We start from the raw sequence: 19,418 nt of genomic DNA, 5'->3' as shown, positions 1-19,418 counted from the left end.
CCCATATAGAATCCTTACATAGGTTCCCTATTGGTAGGAGAAAATAACAGAGGCCAACCAGAGAATATTGAGAAGCAAAGCTGCTAGTGAGCTTGATCTTTATTGATCTGTTACAACAGGGTGCTCCCCTCACACGCAGGAGAGGAGGAAGAATCCAGAACAATGGCACGCAAGGCCTTATAAAGACTTTTGAAATTGCCCTCCTGTAGATCAAGACTGTTATGTACTGAATTTCTCACCCAGGGCCAACAGGGGGATACTGTAGATAGTTATGCAAATGAAGGATCGAAAGTGATGTTCAGTGATTGGATAGTTTGTATGCAAATGAAGGATCGAAAGTGACATTCAGTGATTGGCTAGTTACAGAAAATGGTTACTGTTGCATTCTAGTGGAGCTCTATATAAGCAGGCTGACTGAGCTCCTCAGTTCAGTTCTGTTCCAGCTTACATATAAAGAGCTGCTTTGGAAGAATCGCTGTGTCGTCTGATATGTTCGCCCACAACTTAACAAAGACCACCCCCAGAAACATCATACATACATCACAGAAGGGCTGTAACCTAAGACCACCCCCCAGATACATCATACCTACATCACAGAAAAGGCGGTCTAAAACAGAAATTTGAATGTTGTCTATCTCCTGTCTGGCAGGTTACTTGATTGGATTTCCTGGGGAGCCTTGCCAGTCTTTTGTAATGATAAATACTTAGTTCCTGGAACAAGTCACCCTATTCATATCTTAAATGTGCCATTAAGAAAGGATTTGTGAGGAAAGAGACAATGAGAGGTTTCCCACTTTGACCTTGCAGAGAACACATTTGCTCAGTTTGGGAATCAAAATGGTTTCAGGTCGGTCTTCCTGTGCTGATCTATGTACGTGCTTGGTTGGTACACTTATGAACATTACCATATATCTAAGACCTCAAAATTCCTATCACAGTCGTCACATACCCAAGAGATCCTGGGACCGCTCTTTTAATACTGTTTGAGGTTGCTAAGGTTTTGGGGCAGTCACACTATCTATTACTATCTAGTGCCGATTCTTTAATGTCTTGCTGAAATCTCATCGCTTTTTATGCCGCAAATGTTCCGGTTTGTTTTTGTCCCGCGTCTTTTGCACTATAACGATTTTAGCAATTGTCGCTTTCGCGAAAGGTTGCCCGGTTAGCTCCCAGGCGGAAACATTTCAAGGGAAGGGCTGTTGCTCAGTGGCAGAAAAACTAATAAATCACAGAACAACTAATGAAGGAATCACAGAACCACAAAGAAAGCAGAATAAACCATTAAGGTGTCAAGAACATGTTGCAGATTCAGCTCACCAGTGTGGAGGGACCCCGGATCAGGGCAGCACACCAGTCATAGCTTTGACATGACAAATTCAAAAGATGCCATGTAGACAGGTAAAGGTAAAGGATCCCTGACAGTTCAGTCCATTCACGAACGACTCTGGGGTTGGGGCGCTCATCTCGCTTTATTGGCCGAGGGAGCCGGCGTACAGCTTCTGGGTCATGTGGCCAGCATGACTAAGCCACTTCTGGCGAACCAGAGCAGCGCATGGAAACGCCGTTTACCTTCCCGCTGGAGTGGTACCTATTTATCTACTTGCACTTTGATGTGCTTTCGAACTGCTAGGTTGGCAGGAGCTGGGACCGAGCTCATCCCATCGCAGGGATTCGAACTGCCAACCTTCTGATTGGCAAGTCCTGGGCTCTGTGGTTTAACCCACAGCGCCACCCATGTCCCATACTGAATGGTATACAGTGGTACCTCAGGTTACATACGCTTCAGGTTACAGACTCCTCTAACCCAGAAATAGTGCTTCAGGTTAAGAACTTTGTTTCAGGATGAGAACAGAAATTGTGCTCCGGCGGCGCGGCAGCAGCAGCGGGAGGCCCCATTAGCTAAAGTGGTACCTCAGGTTAAGAACAGTTTCAGGTTAAGAACGGACCTCCGGAACGAATTAAGTACTTAACCTGAGGTACCACTGTAGTTTCTGTAAAATATGCAAGCACTTATGATATGTAAAATGAACCGTGGAAAGAGAAGAACGGAAGTCACTGATATCTTAAGGATGTAAAAATGAGTCCTTTAAATTGTAAAACCGAAAACCTAATAAAAATTTGAGAGAGAGAGAGAGAGAAATGAAAACTTGTGGGCTCAAAGACAGACCTGATAAAAGAGACAGATAGAAAAGAGACTGTCCTTGCCTCCCTGTCCTGCTGTGTATCTATTAAAAGAAAGAAAATAAGTGTTTAAACATCCGTGTTTTACCCTCTTGCCACAAAATCCATATTGACAGACTATTTTTACCGTCACCGCAACCCTGTAGAGGCTCAGTGGCTCCATCCACTGCTATTTACACCTCCTCTGGTGTTGTGCGGTCATTGGAAAAGCCCAATCCAGCGATAAGAAAAAGAAGCCTGTCTCCTTCCTGGAGTCTGTGGGTTTTATTTTTATTATAGTTGCATAACCAGGCGCTGACAACGCCGGATGCCCCTTGCACCCTCGCTCCTGCCCGTCACACCCTGATCACGAGCTGCTTTACGCAGACGTTCTCCAAGAGGAATCGAGATTACAGGGAGACTTGACCTTGGATCATGGCCGCAGGTGAGATGGGTGGGAAACAGCTGGGGAGAGAAGGGGCACCTGTGGAACCTGATGATCTGAAAAAGGGCAATCCGAGCCTGGAGGGTTTTTACGCATGTTAAGCTGACATTGCTTAAATATTAACAGCACGGCGATAACAAACATTTGAAAGACCTACGTCTCGTTGACTACAGCCGCTGGCTAAAAAAATGTGCTTGCGGTTAAGAACGTAAGAATAGCCCTCCTGGATTAGCTCAATGGCCCATCTACTCCAGCGTCCTGTTTTGTTTTGTTTTTAAATCATTTTTATTAAGTTTCCCATTTTAACAATCCAATCAAATCACATTGAATGTTCCAAATTACAGTGGTACCTCGGGTTATCCTGCCAACCTAGCAGTTTGAAAGCACGTCAAAGTGCAAGTAGATAAATAGGTACCGCTCTGGCGGGAAGGTAAACGGTGTTTCCGTGTGCTGCTCTGGTTCGCCAGAAGCGGCTTAGTCCTGCTAGCCACATGACCCGGAAGCTGTACGCCGGATCCCTTGGCCAGTAAAGTGAGATGAGCACCACAACCCCAGAGTTGTCTGTGACTGGACCTAACGGTCAGGGGTCCCTTTACCTTTACCTTGGGTTAAGTACTTAATTCGTTCCGGAGGTCCCTTCTTAACCTGAAACTGTTCTTAACCTGAAGCACCACTTTAGTTAATGGGGCTTCCTGCTGCCACCGCACAATTTCTGTTCTCATCCTGAAGCAAAGTTCTTAACCTGAAGCACTATTTCTGGGTTAGCAGAGTCTGCAACCTGAAGCGTATGTAACCTGAAGCATACATAACTGGAGGTACCACTGTATACAAATACATATCAAATAGTCCAAATTTGATAACAACAGGAAGATTTAAAGGAACTATCACCTCCTGGCAAATAGAAGGGGAAGAAATGGAGGCAGGGAGAGATTTTACTTTCTTGGGCTCCATGATCACTGCAGATGGTGACAGCAGCCACGAAATTAAAAGACGCCTGCTTCTTGGGAGAAAAGCAATGACAAACCTAGACAGCATCTGAAAAAGTAGAGACATCACCTTGCCGACAAAGGTCCGTATAGTTAAAGCTATGGTTTTCCCAGTAGTGATGTATGGAAGTGAGAGCTGGACCATCAAGAAGGCTGATCGCCAAAGAATGGATGCTTTTGAATTATGGTCCTGGAGGAGACTCTTGAGGGTCCCATGGACTGCAAGAAGATCAAACCTCTCCATTCGGAAGGAAATCAGCCCTGAGTGCTCACTGGAAGGACAGATCCTGAAGCTGAGGCTCCAAGACTTTGGCCACCTCATGAGAAGAGAAGACTCCCTAGAGAAGACCCTGATGTTGGGAAAGATGGAGGGCACAAGGAGAAGGGGACGACAGAGGACGAGATGGTTGGACAGTGTTCTCAAAGCTACAAACATGAGTCTGACCAAACTGCGGGAGGCAGTGGAAGACAGGAGTGCCTGGCATGCTCTGGTCCATGGGGTCACAAAGAGGCGGACACGACTAAACAACAACAACATCTCTCTCTCTTATACCGAGGGCACATTTGTGCATGCTCACCAGCTAGCCAATCTGTTAGCAAATCCAGCATTTTGCAGGGGACAAGTGCGAAATGTTCATTCTGTTCTTCCTATTTTTAGGCGGCTGAGAAGTTTTTGGCTGTCACGGGGACTGGGAGCCATGCACACGCCTTGGCAGATGGGCGAGGAGGTAAAAAACAAGAGGAAAGAACAGAATGCAGTGAGCACCATGCTTCCTATGGCAAATACACTGCAATTTCCCTCAGAATGCCTTGTTGGTCATTTAGGACTGTTGAATGGAGGCCAGAGCCGGCCCTATGATGAGGCAGAGGGAAGCAGCCGCCTCAGGCGGCAGATGCTGAGGTGCGGGGAGGGAACAGATTGACATGTGGCCTTCCTTGTGAAATAAAACAAATAAGGTCTTATATATATATATATATATACAGTGGTACCTCGCAAGACGAAATTAATTCGTTCTGCGAGTTTTTTTGTCTTGCGAATTTTTCGTCTTGCGAAGCACGGATTCCCTGGGTATTAACTGTTTTAAGAAAAAGGAAACAAACTCGCAAGACGTTTTCGTCTTGCGAAGCAAGCCCATAGGGAAATTCGTCTTGCGAAGCAACTCAAAAAACGAAAAACTCTTTCGTCTTGCGAGTTTTTCGTCTTACGAGGCATTCGTCTTGCGAGGTACCACTGTATAATAAATGTCCTAAATGTACCAAGCAAACACGTACATAAATATATAAAACACATGTCTGAAGCAGCACAGGAAAACAGCCCGGAAATCATTTTGACTCCCAAACTGACCAAATGATTTCTCTGCAAGGTCAAGAAAAATGGAAAAGCCTCCCCTTTGTCTTTTCATTCACAAATCCTGTCTTAAGGGTATGTCTGTGTATGAATAGGGTGAGTCTGTGACTAAGTACCGTATTTTTCGCTCCGTAAGACGTACCTGACCATAAGACACACCTAGTTTTTAGAGGAGGAAACCAAGAAAAAAAAATATTCTGAACGAAACAGTGGATGTATGATTTTTGTGGTTCATGCTGTGGCAGCCTCCTTTATCGCTAGAGTCCCTTATCTCCCCTCCTGAACGCTTGCTGATCAGCTGCTAAGCGGCTTTGTTTCAACACGCCATTCCCTCTTTCTAAAAAAAAAAAAAAGCACAATCTGCTTTTCACCCCTGGGCAATTGGGCTCCAGGGACCACGCATTCACTTCATAAGACGCACAGACATTTCCCCTTACTTTCTAGGAGGAAAAAAGTGCGTCATGGAGCGAAAAATACAGCATTTATCATTACAAAAGACTGGCCAGGCTCCCCAGGGTATCCAATCAAGTGACCATTAACAGGTAACCTGCCAGACAGGAGGTAAACAACAAATTTCTGGTAAACAGCACTCAGATTTCTGTTGTAGACCACCCCTTTTTGTGATGTATGTATGATGTTTCTGGGGGTGGTCTTGGACTCCAGGGTGGGCAATTTAAAATGTCTATATAAGGGTGGGCACACCTTGGTTCTGGGTCTTCCTCCTTCTCCTGCGTGTGAAGGGGTCACCCTGTTGCAACAGTTCAATAAAGATCAGGCTTACGAGCTGCTTTGCTTCTCAATATTCTCTGGTTGGCCTCTGTTATTTTCTCCGACCAATGGAGAACCTACAAAGGACTCTATAAGGGCTCTTGTGTCACCATAAGGGAATAAGGGCAGATTTTCGTTTATTACACCTGTGCCCTCTATTGCTAGCCTGCTGCCCCCAAGTACAGTGAAAGATAACTGCATATTCCTCCCAAAGTTTTTCAGCGCTTTGCAGCAAAAGCCCCACATTTTGCAGTGCCCCACAAAAGGAGTAATTGATGCATCAAACTGGGGTTCACAGCTAACACCCCAAAACCCAATGTTGCCTGATTCACTCGAAATCGGCGCCAAACTTTGACAAAGTTTTGCAGCTTTTTGCAGCAAAAGCCCCACATTTTGCAGTGCCCCACAAAAGGAGTCATTGACGCATCAAACTGGGGTTCATAGCTAACACCCCAAAACCCAACGTTGCCCGATTCACTCGAAACTGGCACCAAAGGTTGGCAAAAGTTTTGCAGCTTTTTGCAGCAAAAGCCCCACATTTTGCAGCGCCCCACAAAAGGAGCCATTGATGCATCAAACTGGGGTTCGTAGCTAACACCCCAAAACCCAGTGTCGCCTGATTCACTTGAAATTGGCTCCAAGCTTTGACAAAGGTTTTGCAGCTTTTTGCAGCAAAAGCCCTACATTTTGCAGCGCCCCACAAAAGGAGTCATTGATGCATCAAACTGGGGTTCATAGCTAACACCTGTCGCAGGAAACCTGCCCCCCAATCATTCACTTTGTACAAACTTCACACACACTCACACACTACATACGCTACGCTTCTGTTATAAATTCATAGAAAATCAACCATACATCGGATTTGCACTGTTCCGCTTTTATTTGACTCCATGAAGGAAGGACTACAAAATGGGGAAGGTTTGATACAGGGCAGCCATAATCCCTCCAGCATACCAGCACATACACAGGAGCCCTGCCCAGTTGCTATGCCAACCCTGATGATCCCAGACAGAAGACAATCAAGCTCACAAAGAACTTGCGTATGGGAGTGGATTCAGCATGGACTGGGACAAAGGACAATAATCAGCTCTTCCCTCTGGGGGCAGGAAACTGCAAACTCCCCTCTGTCACCTGGAAAGTACTCATGGGGAGGGGGAAAGGGGGAACCAGCCAGGTGACAGGACACTCAGGTTACCACCACAACCCCTCCCTCAACCCCTCCTTTCTGTGATGTATGTGTGATGTTTCTGGGGGTGGTCTTGATCTACAGGGTGGCAATTTCAAAAGTCTTTATAAGGTCTTGCACACCATTTTTCTGGATCCTTCCCCTCTCCTGCAAGTGAGGGTGAGGCATCTGATCAAGGCCTGTATTTTAAAATGAGCTTAAAGATATATTTGCAGATGTTTGTATGTTTCATGCCAGGCATAAAGCAGCTGGCTAAGTACTTTGGCAGTTGTTTATCTTCCTGCTCTCCTGGAAAGGGCCCCCCTGATTTATAGCAGTAGCAGGAGACAAATTTCTCAAAGTTGTAAAAGGGAATTACAGGCTGAGAGCAAAGGTTACACAGATTGTATTCTGTATATTACAGAATACAATCAAGCTGCAAAAACACTAATTAAGAGTTGGTAAATAGTAAGATTTATTGTTTAACAGAAAATAATACCATGTGCCTCCCATCAGACTCGAGCCATATTTTCCTAAGGTTAAAGGGCAAGAGCTAATGGGAAAAGCAGCTGGCTGGGAAAGGGGGTGTAAATTTAAGAGGCTGCTTTTGAAGCTGTTTTTACTGAGTTCCTTTTCTTCTAAAAAGCTATCTATGTTATGTACGAAATGTATTGGCTTAATGTAATTATGCAAAGGATTTAGGAAGTAAGAAATGATAGATTCTTATGTTAGATTCTTATTTCATTGATGGTGTGTGAGAATGTGAACCCAAGATCTCTGTTTAGATAGAATTTAAAACCCCGAGCCATCTGTTTTAGCCATTTGTTTTGGAGTGCAGGGGCAAAAGGGCAAAAGGTGATCTGGTAATTAAGGTGCCTGGTTGAGGCAAATGTAAGATATATGGCTACTTGTCTGCCATTTATGGATAGAAGGAAATATAGCTCTTTGTCTCCCATAAAAGGTAATAGGAAGTGGGTGTATCTTTTATGATTGGTTCTAGCAAACAGCCAATAGGAATTTCAACCAGGCTGATTGGACAGAGGCAGCCAAAGGAGGAGCAAGGGGGCTGGGCTGAGGGAATATAAGTGCTGACCATCAGGGCTGGAAGGGCAGAGCTTTGGTAACCATATACCACTGTGCCTATCATTTATTTGTCTGACAAATAAATTATTATTTTAATTTCTCTATTGCTGCGTTGAATACTGTATTTTTCGCACCATAGGGCGCACCGGACCATAGGGCGCACCCAGTTTTTTGGGGGGGAAATAAAGGGGGAAAAATTATTTTCCCCCCAGGCGCGGGGCTGGGGCGGGGGCGGGGGAAGCCCGAGCTTCCCCCGACCCCAGCCCCCAAACAGGCAGCTCTCTGCAAGCCGTGGGAGCACTCCCACGGCTTGCTGAGAGGTCCGCGAAGCCTGGACGCGCTGAGCTCAGCGCGCGCAGGCTTCAGCATGCAGGCAAGTCTCCGCAAGCAGCGGGAGCGCTCCCGCTGCTTGCGGAGAGGTCCGCGAAGCCTGGACGCGCTGAGCTCAGCGCGCGCAGGCTTCAGCATGCAGGCAAGGCTCCGCAAGCAGCGGGAGCGCTCCTGCTGCTTGCGGAGAGGTCCGCGAAGCCTGGACGCGCTGAGCTCAGCACACGCAGGCTTCAGCATGCAGGCAAGTCTCCGCAAGCAGCGGGAGCGCTCCTGCTGCTTGCGGAGAGGTCCGCGAAGCCTGGACGCGCTGAGCTCAGCGCACGCAGGCTTCAGCATGCAGGCAACTCTCCGCAAGCAGTGGGAGCGCTCCCGCTGCAGCAGCGCTGGGCTCCCGCTGCTTGCGGAGAGGTGTGCGAAGCCTGGAGAGCGTGAGGGGTCGGTGCGCACCCTCAAACCCAGGGGTATCATAGGGTCACCCCAAAATCCCAACATCGCCCAATTTGCTCCAAACCAGGGCCAAAATTTGGCAAAAGATTTCCATATTTTGGCAGCCAAAACCGCACATTTTGCTGTGCTCCACAAACGGAGCAATAGACCATTTACATTTGCACATAATTTCTCCCCATTCTCCTGGGAGAAAACCTTGGGAAATGTAGTTTGCTCCGGGTGCTGGGAATTGTAGCTCTGTGATGGATAAAATACATTTCCCAGGAGACTTTGGGGGAGGAGGGATGCCATGAGCTTAAAATATATTTATGACCTTAGTTATAATCAAAGCAAGCCTGAGAAATTTGTTATCTAAAAGTATGGTTTATGAATTTTATGTTTTTGTTTAATGTTTTTGTTTGTTTTGTTTGTTTGTTGTGTTTAAAAAATTGGAAAATTTTATAAATACTCTTTTTAAAAAAATGAAATTTGCCTCCATACTTTAAAAAAAAAGGCCTGCCCCAAGGAATCCTGGGAACTGTAGTCTGTCTAAGCTGCTGGGAGCTGTCAGTCTGTGTGGGGCAAACTACAGTTCCCACAATCCTTTGGGGGAAGACGCAGCCTCTTAAAGTTACCTCAGTGAAACTCATTGGTGAGGGGAAAATGCACTCTGCACAGCCTCAGAGGTGCTCTTATTTATTCATAGTAGGGCCTTTGATAAGTGCTTTGGGTGCTTGGACTTTGGCTGCTCCCCTGCCATTACCGAGATGAGATAATTCTCTTTCTGTCAATCTCCCCTACGGCCAATAATTTTCCCGCCCATTTTTCTTTCCCGCCCATCCACCACTCCCCTCCCCAAGCGCATGCGCCGCTCTTTCCCGTCTCGAAACCAATCTTTCTCCGGTCGGCTCTCGCGAGATTTCCTTTTCGCCGCCTTCCCCCAGGACCCTGCCGTACGTCCCATGTACCACTCGCCGGCGCGCACGCACGCATGCGTTCTAGGACTTCGGGTATAACCGTCTAACCAATCAAAGCAGGCTGTGGGCGGGGGAAAGAAAAAGGAAAAGGGTAGGCGTTGCGACCTCAAACGCAGCAGCCAATCCCGTTGGCCGGCACCGTCCTGCGCGTGCGCTGCCGAACCGAACCGACCAATGGGGCCCGGGGGCGCCCCAGCGCCGCCCAATCGGAGGAGAGGGCTCGCGGAGCTCGCCCAATGGGGCGTGGGCGTTGGTGGGGCGGCCGTCCCTCTCCTCCTCTCCCTTTGGCCACGCCCCTCCTCCTCCCCCTCCCACCCCAGCTCCGCGTTCCCCTGAAGGGCCGGGCTTGGGAACGCAGGTAGGCCTCACGCGCAGCCTCGGCCTCGCGTAGCTCGCCGAGCCGGGGGATGACGACGGCGACGCCGCGACTGAGGCGAGGCCCTCGCTGAGGAAGAAGGCCGCCGCCGCCGCCGCCATGCCGGCCAAGAGGAAGCTGGTGCCGCCGGCCCTCAACATCACCCCCACCATCGCCGAAGGGCCCAGCCCCACAGGCGGGGAGGGCGACGGCTCCGAGTGAGTGCGGGGCGGGGGCGGGGAGGGAAGCGGGAGGGGTCTCCGAGGGGCGGAGGCCTTTGGAAGTGGGGCTGGGAGGCGGAAGGGGGCGAGGGGAGGTCTAGGAAAGGGAAGGCAGGTGGGGGGGAGGGGTGTTAGAATGAATTATTATTATTATTATTATAATTAAGGCAGGGGGAGGAGGTGTTATACTGAATTATTATTATTGGGGGAGGGGGTGTTATACTGAATTATTATTATTATTAAGCCGGGGAGGAGGTGTTATACTGAATTATTATTATTGGGGGAGGGGGTGTTATACTGAATTATTATTATTATTATTAAGCCGGGGAGGAGGTGTTATACTGAATTATTATTATTGGGGGAGGGGGTGTTATACTGAATTATTATTATTATTAAGCCGGGGAGGAGGTGTTATACTGAATTATTATTATTATTATTAAGGCATTGGGAGGGGTGTTATACTGAATTATTATTATTATTATTGTTAAGCCGGGGGAGGAGGTGTTATACTGAATTATTATTATTATTATTATTATTAAGGCATTGGGAGGGGTGTTATACTGAATAATTATTATTAAGGCACGGTGTGTGGGGGGAGGGGGTGTAAGACTGAGTTATTATTAAGGCAGGGAGAGGGGGTGTTATACTGAATTATTATTATTACTAAAGCAGGGGAGGGGTGTTATACTGAATTATTGTTATTAAAGCAGGGGAAGGGGTGTTATACTGTTTTATTATTATTAAGGCAGGGGGGTGTTAGACTGATTTATTATTATTAAGGCAGGGGAAGGGGTGTTATACTGAATTATTATTATTAAGGCGGGGGAAGGGGTGTTATACTGAGTTATTATTATTAAGGCAGGGGGAGGGGGGATAAGACTGACTTCTTATTAGTAATAATAATAAAAATAGCTTGTGGGGTGCTCTTCCCAGAGAGGCTCTTTGCATATATTTAGGTGCCAGCCAAAAACATTCTTCTTCATTCCTGCATTGCAGGGGGTTGGGCTGGGTGACCCTTCCAACTCAACAATTCTAGGATTCTCCCACAACCTTTGGCTCATCAAATCATCTGTTTAAAGTGGTTGGGGGTTTTTTTTTGGGGGGGGGTGTAATTGTTTTTGTGATTTGCTAGGGTATGTGTTATATGTATATATTGCAAAGCGCCCCGTGGTCTAGGGTGAAGGCATAGAAATAATGTATAGTGTGGGGGATTCCCTGGTCCTGAATGGGGTCACTGTGCCCCTGAAGGACCAGGTGCATAGCCTGGGAGTCATTTTGGACTCACAGTTGTCCATGGAGGCACAGGTTAATTCTGTGTCCAGGGCAGCTGTCTACCAGCTCCACCTGGTACGCAGGCTAAGACCCTACCTGCCCACGGACTGTCTCACCAGAGTGGTGCATGCTCTGGTTATCTCCCGCTTGGACTACTGCAATGCGCTCTACGTGGGGCTACATTTGAAGGTGACCCGGAAACTGCAATTAATCCAGAATGCGGCAGCTAGACTGGTGACTGGGAGTGGCCGCCGGGACCACATAACACCGGTTCTGAGAGATCTGCATTGGCTCCCAGTACATTTCCAAGCACAATTCAAAGTGTTGGTGCTGACCTTGAAAGCCCTAAATGGCCTTGGTCCTGTATACCTGAAGAAGCGTCTCCACCCCCATCGTTCAGCCCAGACGCTGAGGTCCAGCTCCGAGGGCCTTCTGGCGGTTCCCTCATTGTGAGAAGCAAAGCTACAGGGAACCAGGCAGAGGGCCTTCTCGGTAGTGGCGCCTGCCCTGTGGAACGCCCTCCCAGCAGATGTCAAGGCAATAAACAACTATTTTACTTTTAAAAGACAACTGAAGGTGGCCCTGTTTAGGGAAGCTTTTAATGTCTGACGCTGTATTGTTTTTAATATTCGGTTGGAAGCCGCCCAGAGTGGCTGGGGAAACCCAGCCAGATGGGCGGGGTATAAATAATATATTATTATTATTATTATTATTATTATTATTATTATTGTTGTTGTTGTTATTGTTATTATTATTATTATTATTATTATTGCCCACCCTTCCCCCGTCAGGGCAGGTTGCAGCAACTGAAAAGCATAACGCTTCCATGAAAACACACAATGTTACACAAGGTGTTGTGTGTGGTTGTTTTTTTTTAAGTGGCTTGCGATCGTGGGAAGAAATACATATAAATACATATAAAATACATATAAAAGTAGGGTGTGGGGATGCAGAGGTGGGGAAGAGGAGGTCTAGAAAAGGGAATAAAGAGTGTGGGGGTGTTAGACTGAGGGAGGAAGGGTGGGCGCTTGTGGGAATAATTATTATTATTATCCGCCCTTCCCTTTAAAGTCCTGGGGCTGGTTACAGCAACTAAAAGACAGCACTAAGATGAAAAGCACAATGTTGCACAATGTTTTAAAACAACATAGCAATCTCAGAAAGAAGGCATGTCTTTATAAATACGTACCTCAGGTGCCAAAAGCTGGGTCAGAAGAGGTGAGGCTTCAGCATTTACCGAAAACTATATTGCTATGATTACTTAGAATCATAGAATCATAGAGTTGGAAGAGACCACAAGGGCCATCGAGTCCAACCCCCTGCCAAGCAGGAAACACCATCAGAGCACTCCTGACATATGGTTGTCAAGCCTCTGCTTAAAGACCTCCAAAGAAGGAGACTCCACCACACTCCTTGGCAGCAAATTCCACTGTCGAACAGCTCTTACTGTCAGGAAGTTCTTCCTAATGTTTAGGTGGAATATCCTTTCGAAAGGTCGCGGTTCGAATCCCCACGGCGGGGTGCGTTCCTGTTGCTCGGTCCCAGCGCCTGCCAACCTAGCAGTTCGAAAGCACTTCAAAGTGCAAGTAGATAAATAGGTACTGCTCCGGTGGAAGCTGTACGCCGGCTCCTTCGGCCAATAAAGCGAGATGAGCGCCACAACCCCAGAGTCGGTCACGACTGGACCTAATGGTCAGGGGTCCCTTTACCTTTTTATGATTCGCCCAGACCTGAAGGAGCCTTTGGGGTGGGAACCATTAGCTATTTCCTACTTCCTTCCTATACAGTTTGGATGCAGGTGGCGCTGTGGTCAAACCACTGAGCCTCTTGGGCTTGCCGATCAGGAGGTCGGCGGTTCGAATCCCCACGACCGGGTGAGCTCCCATTGCTCGGTCCCAGCTCCTGCCAACCTAGCAGTTCGAAAGCACCCCCGGGTGCAAGTAGATAAATAGGGACCGCTCTGGCGGGAAGGTAAACGGCGTTTCCGTGTGCGGCTCTGGCTCGCCAGATGCAGCTTTGTCACACTGGCCACGTGACTCGGAAGTGTCTGCGGACAGCGCTGGCCCCCCGGCCTATAGAGTGAGATGGGCGCACAACCCTAGAGTCTGTCAAGACTGGCCCGTACGGGCAGGGGTACCTTTACCTTTACTAGATGTTGAATAATGGAGCAAGAAGAGTAGCTGGGAGGTGGGGGCATTAACACATGTGAAGGGGGGTCCATGTGGGCAGGTGGTCTGGAAAGGGACATCAACGATTGGAGGGGCTTGAGATGGGATTGTTGTTATTAATGGTGTTGGGATGGCTGTGGAATGTAAGAGGAGACGATTAATGAGCAGGTGTAACTAGAAGAGACAGAGGGGGAAATATCTATATGTGGGGGTTGGAGGGAAACGTTTTGTGAGTAGCATTGATAATACAGTCATACCTCGGGTTACAGACACTTCAGGTTGTGTGTTTTCGGGTTGCGCACCGCGCCTAACCCGGAAGTACCGAAACGGGTTACTTCCGGGTTTTGGCGCAGAAGCTCTAAATCGTGCTTTGCGCATGCACAGAAGCGCCGAATTGCGTACGGCGCTGCGGGTTGCGAACCCGCCTCACACACGGATCACGTTCGCAACCGCCAAGCATCCACTGTAGGTTGAGATGGGTCTTAAAGTGTTACTGTACATGAGGGTGGGGAAAAGCAGCTGAGGCAATGAACCGGGGAGGGGCATCTGGGAGAGAGACGTTTGTGCTATATTCAGTTGGACTTATTCCCAAGTAAGTGTGTATAGGATCACAGCCTTAAAGAGGAATCCATATATGGAAGAGGCCAGGGTTTGGGTTGAATGATGATTGGCATTTAAAGGGCACCTATTCTTAGTGCCACTGGTGTTGAAATGGCATGTGTTTCTGAATAGTTTGGGGGGTGGGTTGCATGTTAACAGAACTGAGGCAGAAGGGAAGGCAGTGAATGGAAAGAGGGGAGCTGGAAGAGGTTTTCTTTATGAGAGTTTATCATTCCAGGCAAGCATCCACTCTGATCCAGGTCTCCCAGGTCACAATGGGTCAGGGCATCTGGCTGTTAAACCAGAAGGTTGGTGGTTTGTGCCCACCCAGGGACAGGATTCCTTTCATTGCATTAGACTGGAAGGCCCTTGGGGGTCCTGTCCAACGCTACAGTTCTCTGATTAAACGTTTGAAGGAGCAAATTCACACAAGGAAGAAAGTGTGGGGAAGAGAATGGAGTGGTTGTGTTGGCTAAGAGAGGGCAGGAGTTGCATCGCCAAGTAGGACAGTTCAGTCCCCAGCATCCCCAAGTGTGGCTGGGAATGTCCCCTGTCTGAAATTCTGGAGAGCCTCTGTCAGTGGCTGCAGGCAAAAACTGAGCAATGGTATGACCTAGTTGTAAGGTAGTTTCTTAGGAAAGGTTGTGGTTAAAAGGGTGTCATGGAGTTCATTTGTAGAGGTGTAGAGAGATGTGTGAGAGGCCCAGTATAGCCCTCTGGGAAGGGTGGCTCAGATTGAAGAGGGAGTGGTGTTAAAAGATCTGGATAGATGGGTACCTTGCAGGGATGGGGTTAGAAGGTAACACAGTGGGGAGTGCTGAGAATTAAGGTAATGTAACGATTAAACCAGCAAGTCTTTTATGTAAGTTGCAAGAGGACATGAAAAATGTACAGGAACAGATAACCTAAGAGCAAATGACTAGGATCCACTGGGAGGCTGGCTTGAAATGTACTGTCTACTTTCTCATTTCTCCATTCTTCCTTTGGCAGAGGGGGAAAGGGAGTTTTATTTTAATTTTAAGATGGATTTACTGCCTTTCTACTCTCTTAAAAGGCCACCAGGACATTTTGCATTAATGCTGTATCTATTTTACAGTTTTAACAGCCAGCAGTAGTGAAGCCAAAAGAATAGCATTGGTGAGAGCAACCAGATAAGGCACACACAGTTGCACCCTGCTCTGCCTTTTGGAACAGAAAGGCTTTCTTCACAGTGTAATTTCACACATTCTTTCTTAGAGGTGTGTCTCACACAGTGTTAGAAACTAGCCAAGCGCCAGGTGTGTTTTGTGACTGGCATGAGTCCAATTGCGACCACATGGAGATCTCTGGATGCCAGGTTGGCAGCTGGGGAAAGCAACATGTGCTTTAGAGAAGGCTCTGAAATATTTTCCTTGAGGCTTGTTGTATTTTGGGTGGTTTTATTTGATGTTTTACTGTGTCGTCAACCACTTTAAGATTTGTTCTGTAAACTATAAAGCGGTATAGAAATGAAATTAACAACAACAACAAATAACTTGATTGTAAAAGGGGGGGAAGGGACGCGGGTGGCGCTGTGGGTAAAACCTCAGTGCCTAGGACTTGCTGATCGCATGGTCGGCGGTTCGAATCCCCGCGGTGGGGTGAGCTCCCGTTTTTCGGTCCCAGCTTCTGCCCACCTAGCAGTTCGAAAGCACCCCTAAGTGCAAGTAGATAAATAGGTACCGCTTTATAGCGGGAAGGTAAACAGCGTTTCCGTGTGCTGCACTGGTACTGGCTCACCAGAGCAGCTTCGTCACGCTGGCCACGTGACCCGGAAGTGTCTCCGGACAGCGCTGGCCCCCGGCCTCTTAAGTGAGATGGGCGCACAACCCTAGAGTCGGACACGACTGGCCCGTCCGGGCGGGGGTACCTTTACCTTTTTAAAAGGAAAAAAAGCGACTAGACATTCCATTATGGTGACCGCCACCTAGGTTTAAGGTGCCATTTGGTGATTAGAGTCTATATCAAGTTTCTGACACTGGTCCCTCTGTATTTAGTGGTGTTTGCTCTGAGGACATGGTTCAGTGGTAGAGCGCATGCTTTGTATGTTGAGTATCCTGAGTACTACACCTGAACCTTCCAGGTAGAAATAGGAAATATTACCATGGAGAGCTGCTGCCAGTTGATGTAGAATACCTTGTAGAGCCTTATTTTATTTGTTTATTATTTCTTAAATTTCTATACCGCCCTTCATCCAAGGAGCAAAGGGCAGTTAAAAGGCCATAGGTGGTTTAGTTTATCAAAGGCCTGGGAGTAAAGGACTCTTTTTGCCTAGTGCCTAAAGATACGTAATCTTCCCTAGGAAGAGCATTCCACAAATGGGGAGCCCCCTTTTGTGGAGGGGTCACGTGACGAAGGGCCTCAGATGGTGGTCACAGGGTCTGCTCCCATCATACCTGACCATTAGCCATGCTGACTAAGGTTGATGGAAGTTGGAGTCCAGCAAGATCTGGAGGGCCACAGGTTCCCAGCCCTGGGGTTGTATTAGCTAGATCAGGCATAGGCAACCTCAGCCCTCCAGATGTTTTGGGGCTACAATTCCCATCATCCCTGACCACTGGTCCTGTTAGCTAGGGATGATGGGACTTGTAGTCCCAAAAACGTCTAGAGGGCCGAGGTTGTCTATGCCTGATTTAGATGGACCTGTGGCCTAGCTCAGTGTAAGATAGCTTCGTACGTTCTACCTGCCATTCAGGTACGTTCTACCTGACATTCAGAAGACATCTTAAGGCAGCCCTGTTCAGGGAAGTTTTTAACGTGTGATATTTTACTGTATTTTTGGTTTTTATGGAAGCCGCCCAGAGTGGCTGGGGAGGCCCAGCCAGATGGGCGGGGTATAAATAATAAATTATTATTATTATTATTATTATTATTATTATTATTATTATATTAGGATTTCAGTTTCTTTTTCTTCCTTTTTTTTAGAAGCTTACTGGAGTAAGTTGGCGGAATGAGCGACCTTAGGTAGAAGGGCACAGCAGTAGAAAAGGCCTTGCTTTTCATCTGCTATAACTTGTCGTTGGAAAACAGTTCATGACTTCTCTGTAGACCAATGGTGTCAAACCTTACGGAACATTGCATTGTAAACATTACTCGTCCATTTAAACTGCTTAGGGGTCAAGACTTGCTGGGCTCCCTTTATATCATCTGGTACATCTTTATTGAACATCTATCAAAAAACATCCTTACAGTACATCGAGAGTATGTTGGTAGATATGGATGATGTTAACTTCTGGCTTTGGACCTTTGGACTTTCTGTTGGTAATAATGTCTTTTGTGCGTATCTTAAAAGGTCTTGGGCAGTGAAAAAGATCTCATTCATAGTATGTTTTTACCTGGTTAAACTTTTGCATTTTTTGTTTTATTGTGATATGGCAGGCATTAAATCACAATGAAAATGAAGGAAAAGCCCTACTTTTCATAACTTACAGCTACCCTGATAACTTACAGCTAACCTGATAACTGATAACCAAAGGGCCGGATTAGGCGCCCAAAACAAACTTTGGACTGCCTGGTCTATATAATTCCTACTGTGGGGCGTATGGGGTGTTAGGAGAGGGGGTAGTACTTCTGGGTAGTGCTCCTTCTGGGGTCTTTTATCCACCTTTGGTCCTCACTCTGTACTCGGCTGTTACCTGCAGCTCCTCGAAGCTGTCAGCAGGCAACAGCGGCCACAGTCCCGAGAAATGGCTTCATTGTTGTTTAGTCATGTCCGACTCTTGGTGACCCCCTGGACCAGAGCACACCAGGCACTCCTGTCTTCCACTGCCTCCCGCAGTTTGGTCAAACTCATGATGGTAGCTTCAAGAACACTGTCCCACCATCTCGTCCTCTGTCGTCCCCTTCTCCTTGTGCCCTCAACTTCTCCCAGCATCAGGGTCTTTTCCAGGGAGTCCTCTTCTCATGAAGTGCCCAAAGTATTGGAACCTCAGCCTCAGGATCTGTCCTTCCAGTGAGCACTCAGGGCTGATTTCCTTCAGAATGGATATGATCTTCTTGCAGTCCATGGGACTCTCAAGAGTCTCCTCCAGCACCAGAATTCAAAAGCATCCATTCTTCGGCGATCAGCCTTCTTTCTGGTCCAGCTCTCACTTCCATACATCACTACTGGGAAAACCATAGCTTTAACTATACAGACCTTTGTTGGCAAGGTGATGTCTCTGCTTTTTAAGATGCTGTCTAGGTTTGTCATTGCTTTTCTACCAAGAAGCAGGTGTCTTAATATTGTGACTGCTGTCACCATCTGCAGTGATCATGGAGCCCAAGAAAGTAAAATCTCTCACTGCCTCCATTTCTTCCCCTTCTATTCTATGATTCTATTTGCCAGGAGGCGATGGGACCAGTGGCCATGATCTTCGTTTTTTTGATGTTGAGCTTCAGACCATATTTTGCGCTCTCCTCTTTCACCCTCATTAAAAGGTTTTTTAATTCCTCCTCACTTTTTGCCATCCAAGTTGTGTCATCTGCATATCTGAGGTTGTTGATATTTCTTCCGGCAATCTTAATTCCAGTTTGGGATTCATCCAGTCCAGCCTTTCGCATGATGAAATGGGAATGGGGTAGAGGAAGTCAAAAAGTGAGTTGAAGGCAAGGGCCATAGCACAGAGGTAGAGCATCTCTGACTTGCATGCAGAGGGTCCTGGGTTCAGGCTTCAGGTCGGGCTGAAATCCTATGCTTCTGCTACCAGTCAGGACAATACTGAGCCAGATAGACCAATAGTCTGACTCAGTACAAGGTAGCTTTATAGGTTCCTAAGAGAGGATTATGTGGGAAATGCTTGTCTAGAGAGTTGTCATGAATGTGATGAAGGGTTAGCTTTGGCAGAGGGGCTGGGAACATTGAAGAGGGTTGCCTTGGAGTGAGAATTGTTTCCAGGGATCCAAATGTAGGCTTTGCATTCTGACTTCAGAGAATCAGATTTTCTGGGGGAGGCAGTTAGTGTAGAAAGTGAGATCTGATCAGGAAGCCCAGACAATGGAGTTGAGGGCTGCTTCTTAGGAAGAATAAATTTGACCTGTGCAGAAGAGCTGCTATGGGAATGTCAGAATGCACCCTTAATGCACAAAACACACAAGGAGGGTGTACTGGAGAGTAA

General features: G+C 47.2%; 1 protein-coding gene across 1 annotated transcript in view; it reads left to right on the top strand.

Moving 5' to 3' along the window:
* Positions 1-9,993: 9,993 nt before the first annotated feature.
* The window catches only part of MAP2K2 (mitogen-activated protein kinase kinase 2), a 40,051-nt gene continuing 30,626 nt past the window's right edge, over positions 9,994-19,418 (top strand). Inside the window, exon 1 of the mRNA XM_053372650.1 lies at positions 9,994-10,261. Coding sequence (XP_053228625.1) covers positions 10,164-10,261 — 98 coding nt within the window. The 5' untranslated portion in view covers positions 9,994-10,163. The remainder of the gene's footprint in view (positions 10,262-19,418) is intronic.

Source organism: Podarcis raffonei, chromosome 18 (genome assembly GCF_027172205.1).
Source record: "Podarcis raffonei isolate rPodRaf1 chromosome 18, rPodRaf1.pri, whole genome shotgun sequence".
Classification (NCBI taxonomy): domain Eukaryota; kingdom Metazoa; phylum Chordata; class Lepidosauria; order Squamata; family Lacertidae; genus Podarcis; species Podarcis raffonei.
Note: the sequence above shows the minus strand (reverse complement) of the source record. Positions and strands in the feature narration are given on the sequence as shown.